The sequence below is a fragment of the Colletotrichum fioriniae genome, assembly GCF_027942845.1.
Source record: "Colletotrichum fioriniae strain IMI 355084 chromosome Unknown scaffold_1, whole genome shotgun sequence".
NCBI classification, from domain to species: Eukaryota; Fungi; Ascomycota; class Sordariomycetes; order Glomerellales; family Glomerellaceae; genus Colletotrichum; species Colletotrichum fioriniae.
In genome coordinates this window covers 4,489,568-4,508,549 of record NW_027076837.1, presented here as the reverse complement: position 1 = coordinate 4,508,549, position 18,982 = coordinate 4,489,568, and the positions used below count along the sequence as shown (strand labels likewise).

Genomic DNA, 18,982 nt, shown 5'->3' with positions numbered 1-18,982 from the left:
GTCTCGATCAAAAACACACTTCCACTACGCCGTTCACGTTGGGAAATAATATAAAAATGTCGCACGTGAACCCCAGGACGAATAATCTAGTGCGGGTGTTCACTGACGATAATCTTGGCCTCCAGTCGCGCGACGTAATGCCCGATCTCGGTGAACAGACTCACCGAGGGCGGGGATCAGCATCCATGCAGCGTGGGATCCAAGGTTGCGATCATCGAGCTGCCTTTCCGGGACTAGACGACGCGCTCAAGTAATTCAACTTCAGAGCTGCATTCTTCAAACGGGGCATCCGGGACGTCATCCGATCTCACATCCTCCATCCTATCTTTAACCTCAACACCCCTCCCTTCAACCTCACACATCCTCAACTCGCTCTTTTAGTGAGATCAACAGATCCGCAATGCATTGGCTAATACCACTACTCCCGGCCGCCGCTTTGTTCTGGCAACAGGTGGCCAGCGATCCAACGCCAAAATATAATCCTCTACCGCCTCTCCGCGAGCAAGCCCGCATCCAGGATGCATGGACTGACGAGCGCAAGGCGGGCATCCCCGCCCTCCTCAAGAAACACGGCGTCGACGCCTGGCTGGTTCGCCCTCGCTCACTCACACTTCATTCCGCAAGATGACGAAGCTGACACAGACAATAGATAAGCCAACGGGAGTACGCCGAAGAAACAGTCTTCTGGTCGCTTAAACCGGCATCAACCTTCTCCGCCCGCCGCCGCACAACGTGCCTCTTCCTCGCCGAGCCCCTCGCCTCCACCAACTCCTCTGACGGCACCACCACCACCACCCTCCCACAGCAACCCGGGTGCATCATAGGCTGGACTGCAGACGTATGGGCGACGCTCAAATCCCAGCTCGAAGCCGCGAACCCAGCCACCATCGCCGTCAACGCGCACCCGGAAATCGCCTTCGCCAGCGGCCTGCACGCGGGCGAGTACCAGGCCATGGCCTCCGGGCTCGGCGGAGAGTGGACCTCGCGCTTGGTCGTCAAGCCCGAGATCGCCGTCGAGTTCATCTCGGCCCAGCCTGCGTCCAAGATGCCGCAGTACAGGGAGATCATGGAGACGGCGTGGGCGATGATTGCCAAGGGGTTCAGCGAGGCGGTCGTCGTGCCGGGGAAGACGACGACGGGGGATCTGGAGTGGTGGTTCCGGGAGGAGATTCTGGCGCACAACTTCTCGACGTGGTTCCAGCCGAGCGTGAGCGTTGTCGATGAGGCGCTGCCTTGGACTATGAGGTTGGAGACGACTGTTGACGAGGGTGCGGGAGGGAGAATCATTCAGTACGGGGATATGCTGCATGTTGATTTTGGGTTGACGGCCATGGGCCTGAACACGGATACGCAGCATCTCGGATACGTGCTTCGTCCTGACGAGACCGATGTGCCTCAAGATCTGAAAGACGGCTTGAAGAAGGGTAACAAGCTTCAGGATATCGTGAGGCGAAACATTGCTGTCGGCAAAACGGGCAACGAGATGCTTAAGGCGTCGCTGGGAGAGATGCATGCTGAGGGCATCGAGGGACGGGTCTACTCACACCCAATCGGTGACTGGGGACATTCTGCTGGTCCTCTTATCGGTAAGAAGCCTAGATGTTTTCGTTATAAGACCATTGATCTGGTGCGGCGCTGACTTCGTATAGGAATGACCAACATGCAAGAGTACGTGTCGGCGGCTGGTGAATTGGCAGCCATCCGTAGTATGTGGTTCAGCGTGGAGCTTCTCATTGAGCATTATGTGCCTTCAAGAAACACGACCCTCTGGTTTGCCCTGGAAGAGGATGTGTATTGGGCCGGCGAGAAAGAGGGATGGCAATGGGTCTACGGCCGACAGGAGGAGTTTCACCTAGTGAAGGCGGCTAAGCAGCAGGAGCAAATGCCGGAGGAGTTGTGAGATGAGTCACTCATTCATTCAACTTGTATCACTTCACTTCGTACAAGATATTGCACAAAAAAAAAAAAAGACTGTTCGCTGACAAACCGAAAAAGGGGAATCTCATCATGAATTTGCTTTTAGTGCCCGTTATTTACAACACATACCAGTCTCCAACCCGCTTACGCCTTGCCATTCTCTCTCTTAATGGGAGGCAACAGGCTCTTTGTCATCTGTCTTGCGTGCTGCGCCATGAGCGCGTCCAGGAGGACGATCGCCGCCATACCCTCAACGATGGGGATGGCACGGGGAACGACGCAAGGATCGTGACGGCCCTTGGCGGCCAGCACGCCCTCCTCTGAACCGTCGTAGGTCGCCGTCGTCTGGTCCACGCCAATGGTCGCGGGGGGCTTGAAGGCGATGCGGAAGTAGATAGGCGCGCCGTTGGAAATACCGCCCTGGATGCCGCCAGAGTAGTTGGTCTTGGTGGTCAACTTGGACCGGGGGATACCCATGCGCTGGGCGTCGGCCTGAAGCTCCGACTCGGGCGCCTTGATGAAGGCGTCGTTGTGCTGAGATCCCGGGATCTCGCAGCCGCCAAAGCCCGAGCCGATTTCGAAGCCCTTTGTGGCGGGGATGCTGAGCATAGCGTGTGCGAGCGAGGCCTCGAGCTTGTCGAAGCAGGGCTCGCCGAGCGCGGAGGGCGGGTTGCGGATGACGCAGGTGACGGTTCCGCCAATGCTGTCGTCGCGCGCCTTATAGTCGCTGATGAGGTCAATCATCTTCTCGTTGGTCTCCTCGTGTGGGCAGCGGACGGGGAGGAACTGGTCGACGGTCTTGCGGTCGACAGTGTTGAGGAGCGAGAGGAAGGCGGGGTTCGTTGAGGGGCTCGGGTGCTCAGGGGTCGGGGGAAGAGGTGGCAGTTGCCGACGCTCGTGGTGAAGGCGGTGATCTCGGTGCCATAGGCTTCGCGAAGATACTTCTCGGCGAGGGCGCCGGCGGCGACGCGGGCAATTGTCTCGCGGGCCGAGGAGCGGCCGCCACCGGAGGAGGCCTTGGTGCCGTACTTCTCGAGGTAGGTCCAATCGGCGTGAGACGGGCGGGGGAACATGTCCATGGTGGAGTTGCCGTAGTCCTTGGGGCGCTGGTCCTCGTTCTGGACGAGCATGCCAATCGGGGTGCCGAGGGTGACACCGAACTCGGTACCGCTCTGAATGACGACGCGGTCCTTCTCGTTTCTAGGCGTCGTGATGGAGCTCTGGCCGGGGCGGCGGCGGTTCAGCTGAGGCTGGATATCGGACTCGGTCAGGGCCATGCCGGGCGGGACGCCATCGACAATGACGCCGACGGACTTGCCGTGGGACTCGCCGTAGCTGTGCAGAGGGGCATCTTATGTTAGTCCACAATTGGCCACGAGAGACGGACAGGAGAAATTGGGTCGGAGGAGGCGACGCACGTCGTGACCTTGAAGTAATTGCCGAACGTTGACATTTTTGCTACCGCTATAAAGGGGGTGAAATTGGAGTGTGGGAGAGGAGAGGAGAGGAGAGCGGTATGTAAGTTTGGAAAATTATCTGGGCCGATGTTCGGTGAGTCAACCACAGAAAGAAATCGGCCCAAGTCTGCGGGGTGGAGGGGTTTTCTATGATGTAGTTGAATTGCCCCGTTAATCGGGTGGGTCTTGTTCATACAGGGGTGGGCAGCCTAATCAGAAAGTGGACTCTGTTAGATGCAATTTAATGAGAACCTCATCTCAACGCCTTGCTCACCCATTCAATCCGCCATCGGACGGCAGTAAGTTCATTCTTAACGCAACATTCCTCAGTCATAAACTCATCGAACTGAATTGAACTCATTGTTTTGCTCTCAATTTATCATCAAGTACTCTCTAATTCTTTGGATCACAGTCTGAACTTACGAAACTTTTCATAGGGGCTCATGAAAATGTCAATCTGAAAACATCAGCAGACCCCTTCCACCTAATACATCTCGCAAATCATCACAATGCTGTCACTTCGCGGCATCCCAGCAACTCTGTTCCGCATCAGACCCTCAATACACCAAAATCGCCGCCACACCCGCCTTTTCTCCGCCCTCGCCGCCTCACCAACCTCAAAGACTCAAGTCTACACCTCAAACTCCCGCGACCCCTACGTGAACCTCTCCATCGAGCACCAGCTCCTCCAAACGACCCCGTCTGACTCGACCGTCCTTTTTCTGTACACGAATCGCCCTAGCATCGTCATTGGCCGCAACCAGAACCCGTGGCTCGAGGTCAACCTCCCACTACTCAAGTCTCTACCCCCTTCAGATGCCATCGACCTCGTCCGCCGCCGTAGCGGAGGCGGAACAGTCTTCCACGATGAGGGCAATGTAAATTATTCTGTCATCTGCCCGCCCGCAAACTTTGACCGCGACACCCATGCAGAGATGGTCGTCCGCGCCCTCCGCTCCCTCGGTGTTGAGGGCGCCGCCGTCAACTGCCGCCACGACATCGTCATGACTCTGCCCCCTCCGCCTTCCTCTTCAGGAACCTCCGACAAAGCATCGAATACCACCGCCTCCGCAGCAGCGGCATCATGCAGCAAACCCAATGTGAACGCGGAAAACACGTTCAAGATCTCCGGCTCGGCGTACAAGCTCACCCGCCTCCGCTCCCTGCACCACGGAACATGTCTCCTCTCGTCCCCGAACCTGCCGCGCATCGGCAGCTTCCTGCGGTCTCCCGCGGAACCCTTCATTAAGGCCCGCGGCGTCGAGAGCGTGCGCTCGCGCATCCGCAACGTGGGCATCGCCGACACGTCGACGTTTGAGGATGCGGTGATTGACGAGTTCGGAAAGATGTACGGTGACTTCACCATCCGGGCGGAGCTGGGCGAAAAGGATGCTCTCGGAGAGGAAAAGGTCAAGAAAGGGATCAGGGAGTTGCAGGTAAGCTGGCTTTTGCTCATTTTCTTCATTCGGCGATAGTCCTAGGTCTCTTCGGTCTACTTTGGGATTACCGGAATAGACGATGGAAATGGTGACAAGGTCAGGAACTAATGAGCGTTCACAGTCTCGGGAGTGGACATACGGCCAGACCCCTCTATTCACCTTCTCTACACATCCATCAGAAGACGATACGCGGGAACGTCCTCGTCTCCCAGGGAATGTGAGTAAATCTCTTCATTCGCAGTCTCTCCGCTTCGTTACCAGTTGATCTCGCTTGACGATGCTCAAACATGTATCCAATCTACTCATGACTGCCGACTGACCCCGTCTAGTTCAAACTCACATTTGAAGCCCGCCACGGCCTCATCCAAAGCCTCTCTCTGTCCGGGTTGTCCTCCAGTCAAGGGTTGACCAAGCTCTCGGATTCCATGATCAACACCCAGGTCTGGGAGGTCGCAGACTGGGCAGAGCGTCTCCGCGCAGAGGGTTTAGACCACGGCGAAGCGTTGACCGTGGGAGAGTGGTTGAACTCTGTGCTGGTTAATGGAAAGTAAGCCAGTTTCAAGTGTGAGTTGATGTCATCCTTGATAAAACGTAATCCTGTAAGATAAAGAAGTTGCGAGGCAGGATAGACAGAGCAGTGTATGATACCACATCCAGGATGACGAGCCTGCAGCAACACATCGTGCCTAGCAAGCCGTAATTAATAGCATCTCATCATTGTTACTTATCTCTCCATCATTAAAGTACATACGTGTTGTTCGAAGCATTTCCTTTACCAGGGTCCTTTACAATAACCCTAAAGTTATGTTCAGTCCTTTTTCCTAGTTGTCTATCTTTCTAAATGTGCACGTCCGGCTTCCATTTCCGAGCACGTGGAACGTTAGAACGTGGAACCTCACAGAAAAACGATTTTCCAATGGTTTATTTGTTCCATTCCGATGCAAAACACTCAAGTTTTTTTCTTGCCAACTCCTTCATGTCGCTTCGTCCCTGGACCCAGTCAGCCATGGCTTTACCGCCGCCAGAGCCCAGGCCCTGGAGGCCACGAATCGCCCCTCCTCTGTCACCCTTCACATTTCCTGACATTTTTTTGAACTTCCCCTCCAAGCGGTTGATAGCGATCTCGAAACCAATGATATTCTTCTTCGTCAGTTCAATATACCGCTCAGGAGCAGCCGACACCTTCCTAGGGCCGGGTTTATCCCCATTCCCTGTGTAATCCATGACAGACGTCTTAGAGTGTCTGGACAGGTCATCGATCTGCTTCGACAGGAAGCCAGATGCAGTGTCTGACTTGGTGTCGAAGTGAATAGCTGCTCGGCCGTCATCCTGAACAGCGGCAGTATATTTGGTCGAATCGACATCTGACTTTGAGCCACTCGAGGTGGTTGATAATAATAGTTGGCTCGACTTTGTGTCAGGAGTTAATGGCTCATAATACCTCGCTCATAAATAACATTATGTTTGGGCTACTTACGAAGTAATAGGAGTCAGTTCCAAATTGTCTTTAGTGGAGTTTGTGGTGATATCGCTCACCCTGCTGTGAAGATGAGAGCCTGCCGGCAAGACCGAGAGGAAGGACTATGAAGGGACGAAGCGCCCAACTTCCTTTCCGCGTATCATCGATACATCACAAACAATTGCATCAACGATATCTCTCAACAACTTCAAGTAAACCATCAGACACGCGAAACATTCCAGTTGGCCCATGAGTCACCAATCTTCTTCTCAGAATCTCTCACATCTGCAACGTTTCAACAACCATCCCCATCACTCACAACATCCGCTCTCATCCTTTCTCACCGCATCGATATCAAATGTGATCGACAGCAAAGCAATGAGACAACAACCAAGACGATCCTCACCCACTACGCTCTCTTTTTCCAAATAGTTTCCAACCCAGTAAAGTCAGAGGACGGGTCTCAAAAACTTTCAACACTCCAAGACCTCACATTCCAAGAAGGAGTCGAATGTAAAACCCCCCGAACACGAGACAAAGATAGACAAAAATCACTTGCGAAGTTGGCTTGAACTGAGACATCAAGCACCCCTGGTCAAGTTTTTTCCCGCCTCACTTCCGAAGCGGTTTCCGACGGTGTAACAATACAACTTGATGAAAGATTGGGAAAAAAACGCAACGGCTTGGTGGGTGTACCACAGTGCCACAGTGCCACAATCCTGATCACTACCCACCTCCCATACCACCCCTTACTATCCCATCCGCGATATTCACTGCACTTTCCCCCAGGGTTTGCCCATCTAGCATCACGAGTTTCTAAACCGGCGATAGGAAGGGGCTCACGAGGCGGGAAGGAAGGGGGAGGGGGGGAGGGGCTGGTGAATGAGACATCTCCAAATCAAGTCACGCCCTCCCACCTCCAAAAAGAGGGTTGGCAGTCCCAAAAAGTTCTGGGTTTTCGTACATTAACAGTCTCATTTGCCACAGCAGTGGTTCACATGGACCAAGTAGTACCATAGTAAGACGTTCCGTGTTCGTTTCTTCAAAAGGCGACCAGCCACACGATGACCTACTCTACTTGACGTTATCTAGCATGACCGAAGATCAAGACCCTGAAATAAGCCACCTCCCTCACATGTATATCCGTCTGCTCCAAAAACCTGGAATTCCTTGTGTTACGCCTCCCCCTTCAGTCCGGATCTAGCTACCTCGAGGTAAGGTAGCACACACGCACCATAAATCAAAGGGGCGAGGGAACGTTTCCTCACACGCTGATGTAAGTGCCAACACCTTTCAAAGGGTCATTGAAAAGACGAATAAACAGAGATATAGAGAGGCAGAGGAGAGATAGGAACGCACCCTACCTACCTATCTATCTGCCTGCCTAGTGAGCCACCAATCTCATGAGACCCCAAAAAAAGACCTGCCAAGATCAATTTGACATGGCGGGGAAAACGAATCTACAGTACGTCTATCACCTGTGGCATCAGGTTGAGTAAACATAGTGTAGATGGGACAAGAAAAAAGGTGTGGCTGCAGGACTGCAACGACTAGGCTCGCGTCAGCGTCAACCATTCACTCGGGCTCTCTTTCGTTCTCGCCCATTTTCGTGGCACTGCCATATTTGCTTAGGCGTCTGTTGCGCAAGTACCTCACTGTGTAGGTAGAAACCAGTCAGCCATGGATGGAGTCCAGAGATAAGGAAACAAGTGAATATGGGCGTGTGTCTGTACCCCCCCATCGACATGTGAGTCTTCCCAAGTCTCCGGCCAAAAAGAATGACTACACACTGCTTGTCGCTGCGGATGTCTCGGTCGCTCGCGGTCTCACTAGGGACTGAAATGGTATAGGTGGCTTGCTTTCGTATCGCACTGCGCTTTCCCTGACTGTGTGCCCCGTGTTCGTCACACCATCACATGTATGCCTATACTCTGTGTATACACAAAGTTTCCTCCTCCAAGCTCCAGCCTCGTCTCGTCCCTTTCCATCATCGTCATCTTCTCCCCTCTCATCACTTTTTTCTTCCTCACCCGAAAAGAAATCATTTCCCCTTCGTGCTACCCTTCTTGTGTAACTAGAGCTAGAGGAGAGAGGAGGAGGAGGAGGAGGAGGAGGAGGAGGAGGAGGAGGAGGAGGAGGAGGAGGAGGAGGAGGAGGAGGAGGAATGGGGGACGGGTGGGACACCACCACCAGCTCTGGAATTTCTGCAGTGACAAACTGAACATTCCATCACCCCCTCCTCCTTCTCAACCTTGATCCACCACGAGTAAATCCGCTCCGAAAGGGAGGAAGGGTCATGCAGGGTCTAAGAACACAAAAGACGGCTGATAAAAAGTCATCATTCTCATCGTCGTTTGATGTGTACACCAGCAGAACGAAACTCCATGTCTCGGACGTCTAGTCAGTCAGAGAAATAGAGGAATAAGAGAGAAACAGACGTACCTCTGTACTCCGCAAATCAGCTCGATATCAAAAAAGTGTCTGCTATTCATGGCCAGCACCGCACCCCTTCTCTTCGGTCCTGGCAGATGAACCAGAACCCCAGAACCCCAGAACCCCAGACCTTACTAGACCAGACCATCGGCGAAAATAGGATGACGTGCAGCAAAAAAGCATGGAGAACCACAGCTCGCCCATCCGACTGGCACCTACCCGCTCATGCCCACACTCCCGAACCAACCAAACTTCTCGCACACTCATTCCACTGGCCTAAGCGTGAGAAGACGGCTCCCGGGGAGGGGGGCAGCTCTGAGCTTGTAAACCACGCAACCACGCAACTGCCCATCCAGCCATCAAATCTCCTGGTCAAAGGATTCACCGGATGTCACAGAAACCGTGATAACAGGCAGAAAAATGCCCAGAATCTAGGTGGGTTGCTGCGCCGCGACCGCGCATGCAATGCGAGGGTGAAAACGAGTTGATCGGCTACGAGCTAGGCGTTGGATCTGCTCATCTCGTCAAAGATCACGACCCCTCATCCTCCTCACTCCTAACACTGATGATGTGCACTGCACATCAGTTTAGCAAACCGGGCCTTTTCCCCCCCATCGCATGTCACCCTACAGAGAAGCCATGACCCTGATTTCCGCCGATCACCGTCGACGCCGTTGTGTCTTCTGTTCCCTTTTCGCACCTGTATTCCGGTATTCTTGTTCTCGTCCTGGCCACCTGCGATAAGTGATGGACTAAAACAAGCCAATCCAAAGCTGCGAAACCGAGACATTTTGGAGAACCCGGAGGTGCGGGTTGCATCGGGTCCAACGTATGGATGTGTGGGCAGGCAAAGGCAGGCCAAACTGCGGAGGATAAGGGAACCGTATGCTAGCACGGCTTGTACGGGGCTAGGCCTCTCGCCTCAAGGTATGTATCCGTAGCCCATCATGTAAGTCACTGCATATGGTTGACTTCTCGAGCTGTCGACGCACCAAACTTGCACACCGGCCCGGAGGGGGGTGGCCCTGGTGGGTGATGGAAAAGTGGTCGCCCGGTGTGGAAAGCCAATCAACTTGCCCCATTGCCCAGATCTTGAATGCCGATAGAGTATTAACACCGAGAATGAGCGAAGATGGAGTTGTTGGGAGAGGATTCAATCACATCTTAGGTCAGCGCCAAATCGGTGTGATTCCCTCGCACTTGTACGGAACGCCGTCTCGACGAATAATCGCGACCGTACGGCCCTCCGCACATTCCGCATTTTTGGTCTCCAGACAGCGACTCCTCCCACCACCACCCTTTCCGTACCCCAGATTCACATGTTGCTTTTTTTTTCCTGGGCCCTTGGGGGCAGGCAGGCAGGGCAGCGGGGATGGTGCTGGAGCTGTGCAGAACCGACAACAACAATAACAACCTCATGTGTCTTGCATCATTCCTGAATAGAGTTTCCTTCCCCAGAGAACTGCGAGCGACTTCTTCCTCCGGCGTGATCGTAACACCGAGTCAAGTCCCTGTCAACGGAGCTTTGGTCCGAAGACAGAGATCAGCCCTTTATTTTTCGCCGTGGGTGATGAGGGTGGGAACAGCTGGTATTACTGGACAGTACATGTTTGATGGTCTAGACATGGTGGGATGCCCTGCGCCATGTGGTAAAGCTAGCCCGTCAGCCAGCGAGCAATTATGATGCCATGATGAGAAAAGAGAACCGACGAGAGGAATTTCCCTGTTCAGCTGTCTGTCTGGGGAAAAAGAAGATCCCATGGCTGCCGCCGCTACTTTAGTCGAGCGGCTTCCGGCCTCCCACACTTTTCCCCAGACGTCTGACATTTTGACACTTTTTTCCAAGCAAGCCAGTGCACACAGCTCAAAGAGCGTGGACCGGAGGCGCGTAAGCCGCTCTAGTGGCGAGAAGGGAGCCAGCCTGGCAACAAGCAGTAGGTAAGATGATGGCGGACGGTATGCGGAGAGGAGCATTTAGAAATATGACGAGGCACATGCTAAACCCCGAGTTCCACCACGTACATGAGGTGTGATGGCTGGAAGCAGGGGGCGATGAGCGAGAAAATTCAAGTCCAAAAAGAAAAAAGGGAACGGAGTAAAGTGCCATTGACTGCAACGCCGTACGTAGAGAGATGCCGGCCGGTGTTCTTTGAAACGGCGGAGGTCAAGAGAACCTTCGGATATGAGCAGTCATATTCTGCTTGGTGCCCTGTTGGGACGAAGGACGACCGTTAAAGTTGGGGCAACCGAGCAGTCAGGGAATGCGACACAGAAGGATTTCTGCTTAGCTCACAGAATGACTATTTCGTGTTGTCATGCCAATCATCCAAAACTCGTAGAGAAGTTCGAATTTCGAACAGTCTAACAGAGAAGGGAGCGTCGTCGCCGAAACGTCATGTCGTTTGGGGAGGCTACCTTATGAGCATGCATCGAGGTGATCGACACAAACGACCAACGACCGTCCTTGGATCCTACGGGATTAACGTTCGATGAGGCGAGTTCTATACTAGCAAAAGAAGGGGGACGAACAAAGTAGACAGACTTGCTTCTGTTTGTGTGTGAACGACAGCTGGGATGGATCATGGACGACGACTGGTGTTGGTCTGGATGTCTTAGCTCCCGTTGACTTGCAGATAGGATGATGCATGGTGTTGCTTCTCGACGTGCGCGCGTTCCCTTCTGGTGGCCGCGCATCAATGGCACTGTCGCTTACGGCGGGACGAAGAAAATAAAACACCCCAATACCAAATTACCCCGGACAGCAGAGGCCGAAATTGGTATGTGTGCGAGACAGACAAGCCACGACTCAGACTCTGGCTTTTCGGGTGGCAGAGGTTGACGACGACGGACTCGTGCTTGGGCAGCTGATTGCGCAGGTGCTTCATGGTCGAACAACACGACACCAATGCCGTCTTTCCCCAACCTCTTTTCTTTGGGACTTGTTGTTGTCTGTCGCTCTTATCTGCAACCCGACGAGCAGTCGGGTAATTGAATGGATGGTGATGCAGATGCACTTTGGGCCTGCGACATGTATCTGTAGTTCGTTTCGCTGCAAGCTACGCCGCAAGCAGCAGATGCCCGCGTTTGTTACCGGAGTCAGGGACCCTGTGCAAAGCTGGACCAGCCCAGCGATTGGGGGGTTTCTTGACGGACAAGCCGCCGACAATCGCAGCCCACGCCCTTGCGGCCTTGCCTCCCTCTGGGCCTCTTCTCCGCAGTTCGCGGCTGGCCGCCCTAGTCTGGACCGGGCTATTTGGAGTAGATTTGCACCCCGTGGCCAAGGAAGGGGGGTCGTCCCCGGGCATCGGATGGGAACGCCAGAGCGAAGCTATCGTGAGATTTTTATGCCCCTCATGCTTGTTTGATGATTGGTCCCAAGCCCCTGCTCTCCTGCCACGTCGGCGTTTCTTTCGGGTTCGTTGCAGGGAAGGCAAGCTCACCGGTGAGACCACCCAGCTGTCCCTGGAGGCGTGCGGAAGCCGAAGCATCGTGAGCTTCACTTGTTTCAGTGGGTCTCGCGAACCTTCTATGGAGACACGGCAATGAAGGTACCATCTCATTCCACTCTGACAGGCTCTGCCCATCAGAGAAGCAGAGCCACATCGTGGACCGTTCTGGAACTTGGACCCTTATGTCCCTTATGCCCCTTTTGGTCAGTGGTTCCGAGTTCGTTACGGCCCAGATTCTTCGTGGCCCAAGATGCACCCATTTCTTGCCTCACACATTGCTCTTCACCGACCAGCAGTGGACCGGCTATTGGAGGCTACCCATGGCTGGGCCTGACGGGTGGTGAATTCGTACATGATCCAGTCCCAAGTACAGAGTATTCGTACGCCCGCCCAGCGGCGTGGGTAAAGCGAGCAGGGCAGTTGGTCCTGGAGCGTTTGGGCTGCTAGTGAGGTCTGAATGTCGTGGAACGATGCTCTGGCCCGAGATCGTAGAAAGCTCAGCCAAAGACGAGATCCGCGTGCCTCAATAGCAGATTTTAATAATAAGAGTTGGCCCGTGTATGCTCCATCTTCACTGCTAATATCTGTGCAGGATGCCGGGCTAGAGGCATAAAACATACGGCAACTTTCACTTTCAGGTACAAGTTGATTGATATACTTTCCGCGTTTGCATCTTAAAGCACTAGGTGCAACGAGACGACTTTGCGAATCCAACTACGCCAACTTGTCGAAATCTTCTCGGCGTAGTGGGCCTGACTACTGCGGCGCTGTGTCCGAGTTGACCAGGGATAATCAGTGATCGTCGATACATTCAAGCAGAGGCACAAGTCCCAGAAGCGCTAGACAGGGAGGGTAACAGGTCCCGGAAATATTCATACCTGACTTTAAGCATGCGATGTAGTGAGGTTTCCATTGGATCGAGTCGATCCAGTCTCGAGTCTCGACTACGGCCGGCTCACAAGTATACAATTGAGATTGATGGGCATCGGGCTTTTTGTTGGAGATTATGGCCCGGTGCGCCGTGGTCTCTTTGATCTCTGCATACGAGCGTTGGTTCCGGAAAGGCACTGCGCATGCCGCAGACGAGAAGTCAACGCGCCACTGTGCCAGCGGTATGTGGCTCTCCGTGGTGCCGTCTCTTCCCGAGACTGGGCATTGCCAGCCGGCCAGCGATGCTAATCCGGATCGGCTAAGCTAACGGAACGAGCTGACCTCAAGTCCGATCGCTTCTCGTAAGAAGCAGAGCTGGCTCGGCGGCTTTCTTTGGTTGTCAACGCATTGTCCAATCGCACGGCAACTCCAGTGGTATTGTTGATCAAGCTAATGCCGTCGACGACCCAGGCTTGTGGTTCCTGCACTCTCATCACCTCTGTTATTCAGGCCATTGCCTGGATGGTGGGCAACTGGACCGCCACAATTTGAGAGGAGGAGCGATGTTGTCCTGCAGTCTCTTGAGCTCTTGTCGCGTGACTTGGCCGGCCGTTCAGAATGCCACGATTCTGACAACAGTTTGACTGATCACTTTGACACAGAAACACCTCCGCGGAGTCCCTGGCATTGAGAGACCTTCCAGCAGGAAATGGTATGGCGGATGATTGGGTAATGTTGCGCTTTTTCGTCGCTGAATACGAGCTAAGGAAAACCTGGTAACCTGCTGTTAACTCGTGATATTCTACGGTCTGTCTTTGAATGTCCATGATTCCTCCACGTTCCCTCCTCAAGCGTTGTGCACAGTCATTTTCGTCCTTGAAATTGCGGGTGATGACAATGATGTAAGCTGCGCGGTAGGTGGAGACCGTTAGGCCTCGACGAAACCAGCAGAATAGCCGTGGCCAACGACAGGTGAGGGAACTTGGATGTTTGGGAAGCATCGTCCGCGCCGCGTCTCCACCCAAGACAATACCTAGTGTGACGGTGATGGAGGCTCCATCAGCGACTCCACATATCTCCCGCTCCGACTTTGACGATGGAACCGTAATGCTAGCATCGCTTGCTGCATGGATAAGGGTAGTTCCAAGACCGCCGAGTTGACGATCGTGCTTGATCTGGCGTCTTCCGAGGGCTGAGTTCGGGAGTCGGTGCAGGTCGAGTTGCAACAGAGGAGCAGTTCTTCCGAGGAATAAAAGCACGAGAGTCCAGCAAACTAATGGAGTCAACGATAGCGGCACTACCGGCGACGAAGCAAAGCTCGAGTCGTTCGTCGATAACAGAGCCAGGGTCTATCCTGCTTCACTTTGGCTTGGTGCGAGCGCCGCCCCTGATCGATCGATTGGTAGCTTCCCCGACTCTGAGTGGCTGGCTCATCTGGCGTGCAAAGAAAGCTAGCCCCGTCATCCATGCCAACGGAGGAAATCGTAGTTATTGCCTCGATCGCCGGACGCCGTGTTGTTAATTATCAGTTGATGACCCGGGACTATGGAGCGGTGTTTGACGGAGGTAAAAAGGCTTAACAGTCTAAAGTACCAGTGGCGAAGGTTGCTTGCTGAGGCGAGCATCCCTTCGACTGACAACGAGTGCCTCATGCTGCTGCTCGTTCAATGGTCGAAACCAATGATCAAGTGCCAAGGTACCCTGCGATGTTTATGTGTCCGATGGAACGTGGCTCACGAGCTTGGAAGCAGAAATTGCAGGACATCAGGCCATTGCACGGCATCAGCGTCTTGTCAAGCCAGTGCCAAGCCTTGACTGCGTCTTGGACTGTTGTGTTGATAATTTACTACAGTCGAGGATGTGGTGGGACGTCCCCTTCGTCGCTATAGCTGCTGCCACCGAATGCTCCCCGATGGCCAGATGTACCCGCCAAGGAATGTCCAATAGGTACATGGATTGGAAGATTGGACTGCTCTTGCGACTTAATTGACTGCCGGGCAGTGGCTTTCTCCGTCGTCCAAGTCAATTCCAGGATGATGCGGTTGTCGCATTAGGGTCTTATTCGTGGCGTCCAAGAAGGAAGCATGCAGAGACAGGAGAGATGCAGCTCCGAAACCAGGCGACAAATGAGCGCTGCAGAGGGCTTCTGGCATCCAATGGCCATGCTGCACAGTGAGCCAGGAGAAGGACACTTGCATGTGCGTGCCTTTTGGTTGTAGAGCTGACTCTGCAGTTGTTCAGAGGTGACCGGAGAAGCCAGTTCCAGATGCTCGATTTCGACCAATGCCGAAGAAAGAGTACCTAGGTTCGCTGCTCATAATCGTCTGTTCGTGGTGTTATCAAGGTTTTGTTTCCGCCCGTCGGTGTCGGACCTTGTCAAAGAAAGACGGGATGAGCCACCTCCATGCGCGCGTTCTTTGTGTGCGGCAGGGTGACCTGAGGAAACGTCAGGCTTGCGGGCGCGACAGCCCTAGAAGGAGGACGTCAAGAAATCTAGATTCTCATCTGCCAGATGGTCGATGGTCTCTCCGCGCCATTTCCAACAAGACCAGGCCGTGCTCTCCATGGCCAGCAATTTGTGGCCGTAGCCTGTAGCATGTCTCGTCATAAGTACGCAGCCGGCACCTCGGCCGCTACGCCGCGAACAATTGGATAGTCGCCGCCGCCGACGGCGGCCACCGCTAGAACACCTGCCCGTACTTCGTACTGTGTAGATTCTCCAACGCCCGCATTGGATGGCCGGTAGTGCAATTACTGCGAATGTGTAACTGTAGCACCGTGATCATTGATGCAGGTGGAGAAGATCGGTCGGTTGTGGAAACGCACGTTTAGGCCGGCAGCGCGGGACTTGGGCTCAATGAACGGGGATCGAGAACCGCCTGTGAAAATTGGTAACAACCCCGGGAGCTAGGGAGACATCGGACCAGGGAAATGCCTAACGTCAGGGAAGGCTGTAAGGTAGCTGAAGTCTGGAGTCTGGATCGGAGTCCAAGCCGTTGCCACCGAATAGTGACATTGACAACGGCAACGGGCAATGACAAAGACGCCAACTGCCCGAAGACGGATCAGGCTCCGTTCGGGTTGGGCCGCTGGTCCTGTGTGTTTGCATCGGCCAACTAGAAATTGTTGAATGATTGGGACCGAAGAGGTGGGATTTGTCCCCCAATGTGCCGTGTTAGTCATAGACATGTTAGCCGCCAGGTTGAAGAGTCGGCCGAAAAGATGAGTAGGTATGATATCGATAAGGCAGATACCCAGTGTACTACCCGAAGGTATTCGTAGAGATTTGGGGAAAGACATGTGGGGGAAGAGGCGCCAGACACGTACAGCACGCGAGAAGGCGTGGCGCAGGTCGATGGGCGGTTCCTTTGTTCGAACTGGCGCTGTCAATGCCGCACTGCCAGCGCTGGTATTTGGATGTCTTGGTGTCTTGCAGTCTTAGCCAACTTCGTGCTTGTCTCGCAGACTTTGCCGCAGCCCGGAGACTTGACTGAAATAACTCTTCTCGTCAATGACATCTGCATCACGCGTGTCACACTGTGTCTTGCATGGGTGCATTCCTCGCGAGGCACTTTGGCCAAAGGCGTCGTTGAAGTGTGTCCCAACCCTTTAATGCCGAAGGATTTTGGAGTTGGGAATGGCTTGTACAGTCTTCCAACACACCTCATGGACTGGTGAGGTGAGGTGAGGATAAGGAGTCGTTGGCTTCTTTCTTTCTTTTTTTCTCTCCCGGATGCTCAGGGTTGTGGTGCCGGAAGTGTATTGTAGTACGTATCTATATTCGTCCCGTAGCAAACGGCAAGAGCTTGGGTAGAGATTACCTTGCCGTCCTTCGTTCCTTCTACTGTCCAGGTCAACGGCGGGGAGAAATACACTACCCAGGTACGTGCCTCGTCGTCGGCGCATGTCGCGAAAAAAGGTGAGAGGCTCCAGCGGGCCAATGACGAGATGCAGATCATGGCGCGATAAGGCAAGGTACCTGGTCGGAAGTCCCTCGTTCCCTTTCTCCGTAGCTGCTGCCCTTGCCCTTGCTCCTGCAGTCTTGCAGTCTTGCTTCCATCTGCCCCTGCCCCAGCTCTGGTTGTGGTCCCGTTGGCCCCGCTTTGGCCCTCAGAAGCTGGATCGGTACGTATCTTTCTCGGGATGGTGAGAATTTGGACCGCTCGCTTCTCTTTTTTTCGAGGGGTGGTTTTTTTTGTTGCCGCGATTCTGTCTTCTCAAGCCCCCAAGCAGCCAAGCCCAGGGACTGCCACCAAAATTTTGTCTCACACTCTCTTTTTATCGAATCTTGAACTCGCAGCCGCAGCACGGGCCAAACATCGGCCATCCTTGCCAATGCACGCACACCTATCCGTCTTGGGCCCTTGTGCTCTCGCCAGGCCTTTTGGCTTTTGCAGTTTTGCCAATGCCCACAGCTCGCTGCCTCTCCTGGCTTGGCCAAGACAGCACACAACCTGTTCTCACTTCTCAGGTGTGCGAGTTGTCTCTTTCTTGCAAGGAACACCGCTCAGAACTGGGGCACGGTATCCATAACTATGCAAGCATGCAGGAGGTCAATTAGATGGAGCAAGCGACGTGGTGCGAGGCATGTGCGGCTACCGGGTCGTATGAGGATCCATTTGTACCTGACTGGAGCCTTGGACTGTATGGGATTTTCTTGATTCTCTGAAGCACAGTCCGTCATCGAGATTCGAGGGAGGGATGCCATAGTGTAGGCACTGATTGCTCCTGTGAGGGTGAGGCAAGGAACTGCAAGAAATGGGCATGGTGGAGGGGGGTAACACATAGAAAATAGAATCGAAACGCTCCTAGGGCGGGTTCGACGGAGCTCGATGTCGGCAAGTAGAGTGCAGCATGAGGTCGCAGATGGATAGATGTTGGGAACCCAACCCAAGAGCTGCCCATAGTTTCTACGTAGTGTATGCTATGCTACGTACGGCGTGGCAGCTACAAAAGATGGGCGGTTCGAAACACTGTAGATGGGTTTGTGTCAACCGTAGGTGGCTGCCACGCCCTTGGCTGGCTCTGCATTGCACGTCCCAGTTGAACTGAGCTAGCTTACATGTCTCGACCTGTCAGTTTTGGGCCGACTGCCCTGGACTTTGAAGATGATGGCATGTCATCGCAGCTGAACTTCAGATAGATGGGAGAGGCGTACGGAGTACGCGAACAGGCTACGACGAAGGCCAGGCCGCATCGGGCAGAGCCTAGACGAGAAGCCACAGGGCTCCTCTGAGATGATATGAGCTGCTAACGACCTTTGGTTGCTCGTGATGATGGGACGAGATGGGAGAGAGCCAAGTCCCGTTTGATGCGTATCCGTTGTATGTAGCCTTTGCTGCATGGCGTCTGCAGGGTAAGGTTGCTCTGTTGGGTCATTGCGAGGTGTTACTGGGACGCAAAAGTGAGCTGCGCGCGCTGTTCGTAGGCCGTCAGGCCATGCTGTGCCACAGTGTCCAGATGTAATGTTGTTGCCTTGATGAATCGGACAAATGAACTTTGCAATGAATTGATACGCAACGTACGCGATGTGAGCAGTAATACTTTGGAAGTGTTGAGGATATCTGGACGTCAAATGTGCGGCAGTGAGAACGTACCCGAGGGTGGTACAATGAAGTAGGTACATACTGGGTATAAGGTAAGGTAGGTAGTCAGGAAGTCGCTGCAGGATCATGGCTTCGAACGTGCCTTGGGCCGTGCTTGCGCCTCGTTCCATTGTGTGACCAGGTGCGGATGCTCCTTATCTCTGCAGCGATCTGTGCAAAAAGGAGTGGAATTCCAGGCGGTGACCTGTGCGGATATCCACCAGCATCACCCCAGCACTACGCCAGTCCTAATCCAGATGACCCACTCAAGATAAGGTCCTCCTATGCAATCGGGGCCAATCAAGAGCATGTTGGCCGCGCCCAAGGCATAGACGCGCATACCGTGTCTTCTATCCCTCTGGGCACTGTACAT

General features: G+C 53.9%; 3 protein-coding genes across 3 annotated transcripts; 2 read left to right on the top strand and 1 right to left on the bottom strand.

Annotated features, from left to right (window-relative positions):
* Positions 1-400: 400 nt before the first annotated feature.
* Positions 401-1,900, top strand: N0V96_001139 (uncharacterized protein; the record flags this gene model as incomplete). The annotated part of the gene is made up of 3 exons (XM_053199269.2): positions 401-589; positions 650-1,586; positions 1,650-1,900. The coding sequence occupies 3 exons, from the start codon at positions 401-403 to the stop codon at positions 1,898-1,900; spliced, it is 1,377 nt and encodes a 458-aa protein (XP_053043292.2).
* Positions 1,901-2,061: 161 nt separating this feature from the next.
* Positions 2,062-3,370, bottom strand: ARO2 (bifunctional chorismate synthase/riboflavin reductase [NAD(P)H] aro2; the record flags this gene model as incomplete). The annotated part of the gene is made up of 3 exons (XM_065756142.1): positions 2,062-2,775; positions 2,811-3,252; positions 3,336-3,370. 3 exons carry the CDS (start codon positions 3,368-3,370, stop codon positions 2,062-2,064), a joined length of 1,191 nt encoding a protein of 396 aa, XP_065615382.1.
* A 513-nt stretch (positions 3,371-3,883) lies between these two features.
* On the top strand, positions 3,884-4,849 carry N0V96_001137 (uncharacterized protein; the record flags this gene model as incomplete). Its single annotated transcript, XM_053199267.2, has 1 exon — positions 3,884-4,849. One exon carries the CDS (start codon positions 3,884-3,886, stop codon positions 4,847-4,849), a length of 966 nt encoding a protein of 321 aa, XP_053043290.2.
* Between the last annotated feature and the right edge of the window lie 14,133 nt (positions 4,850-18,982).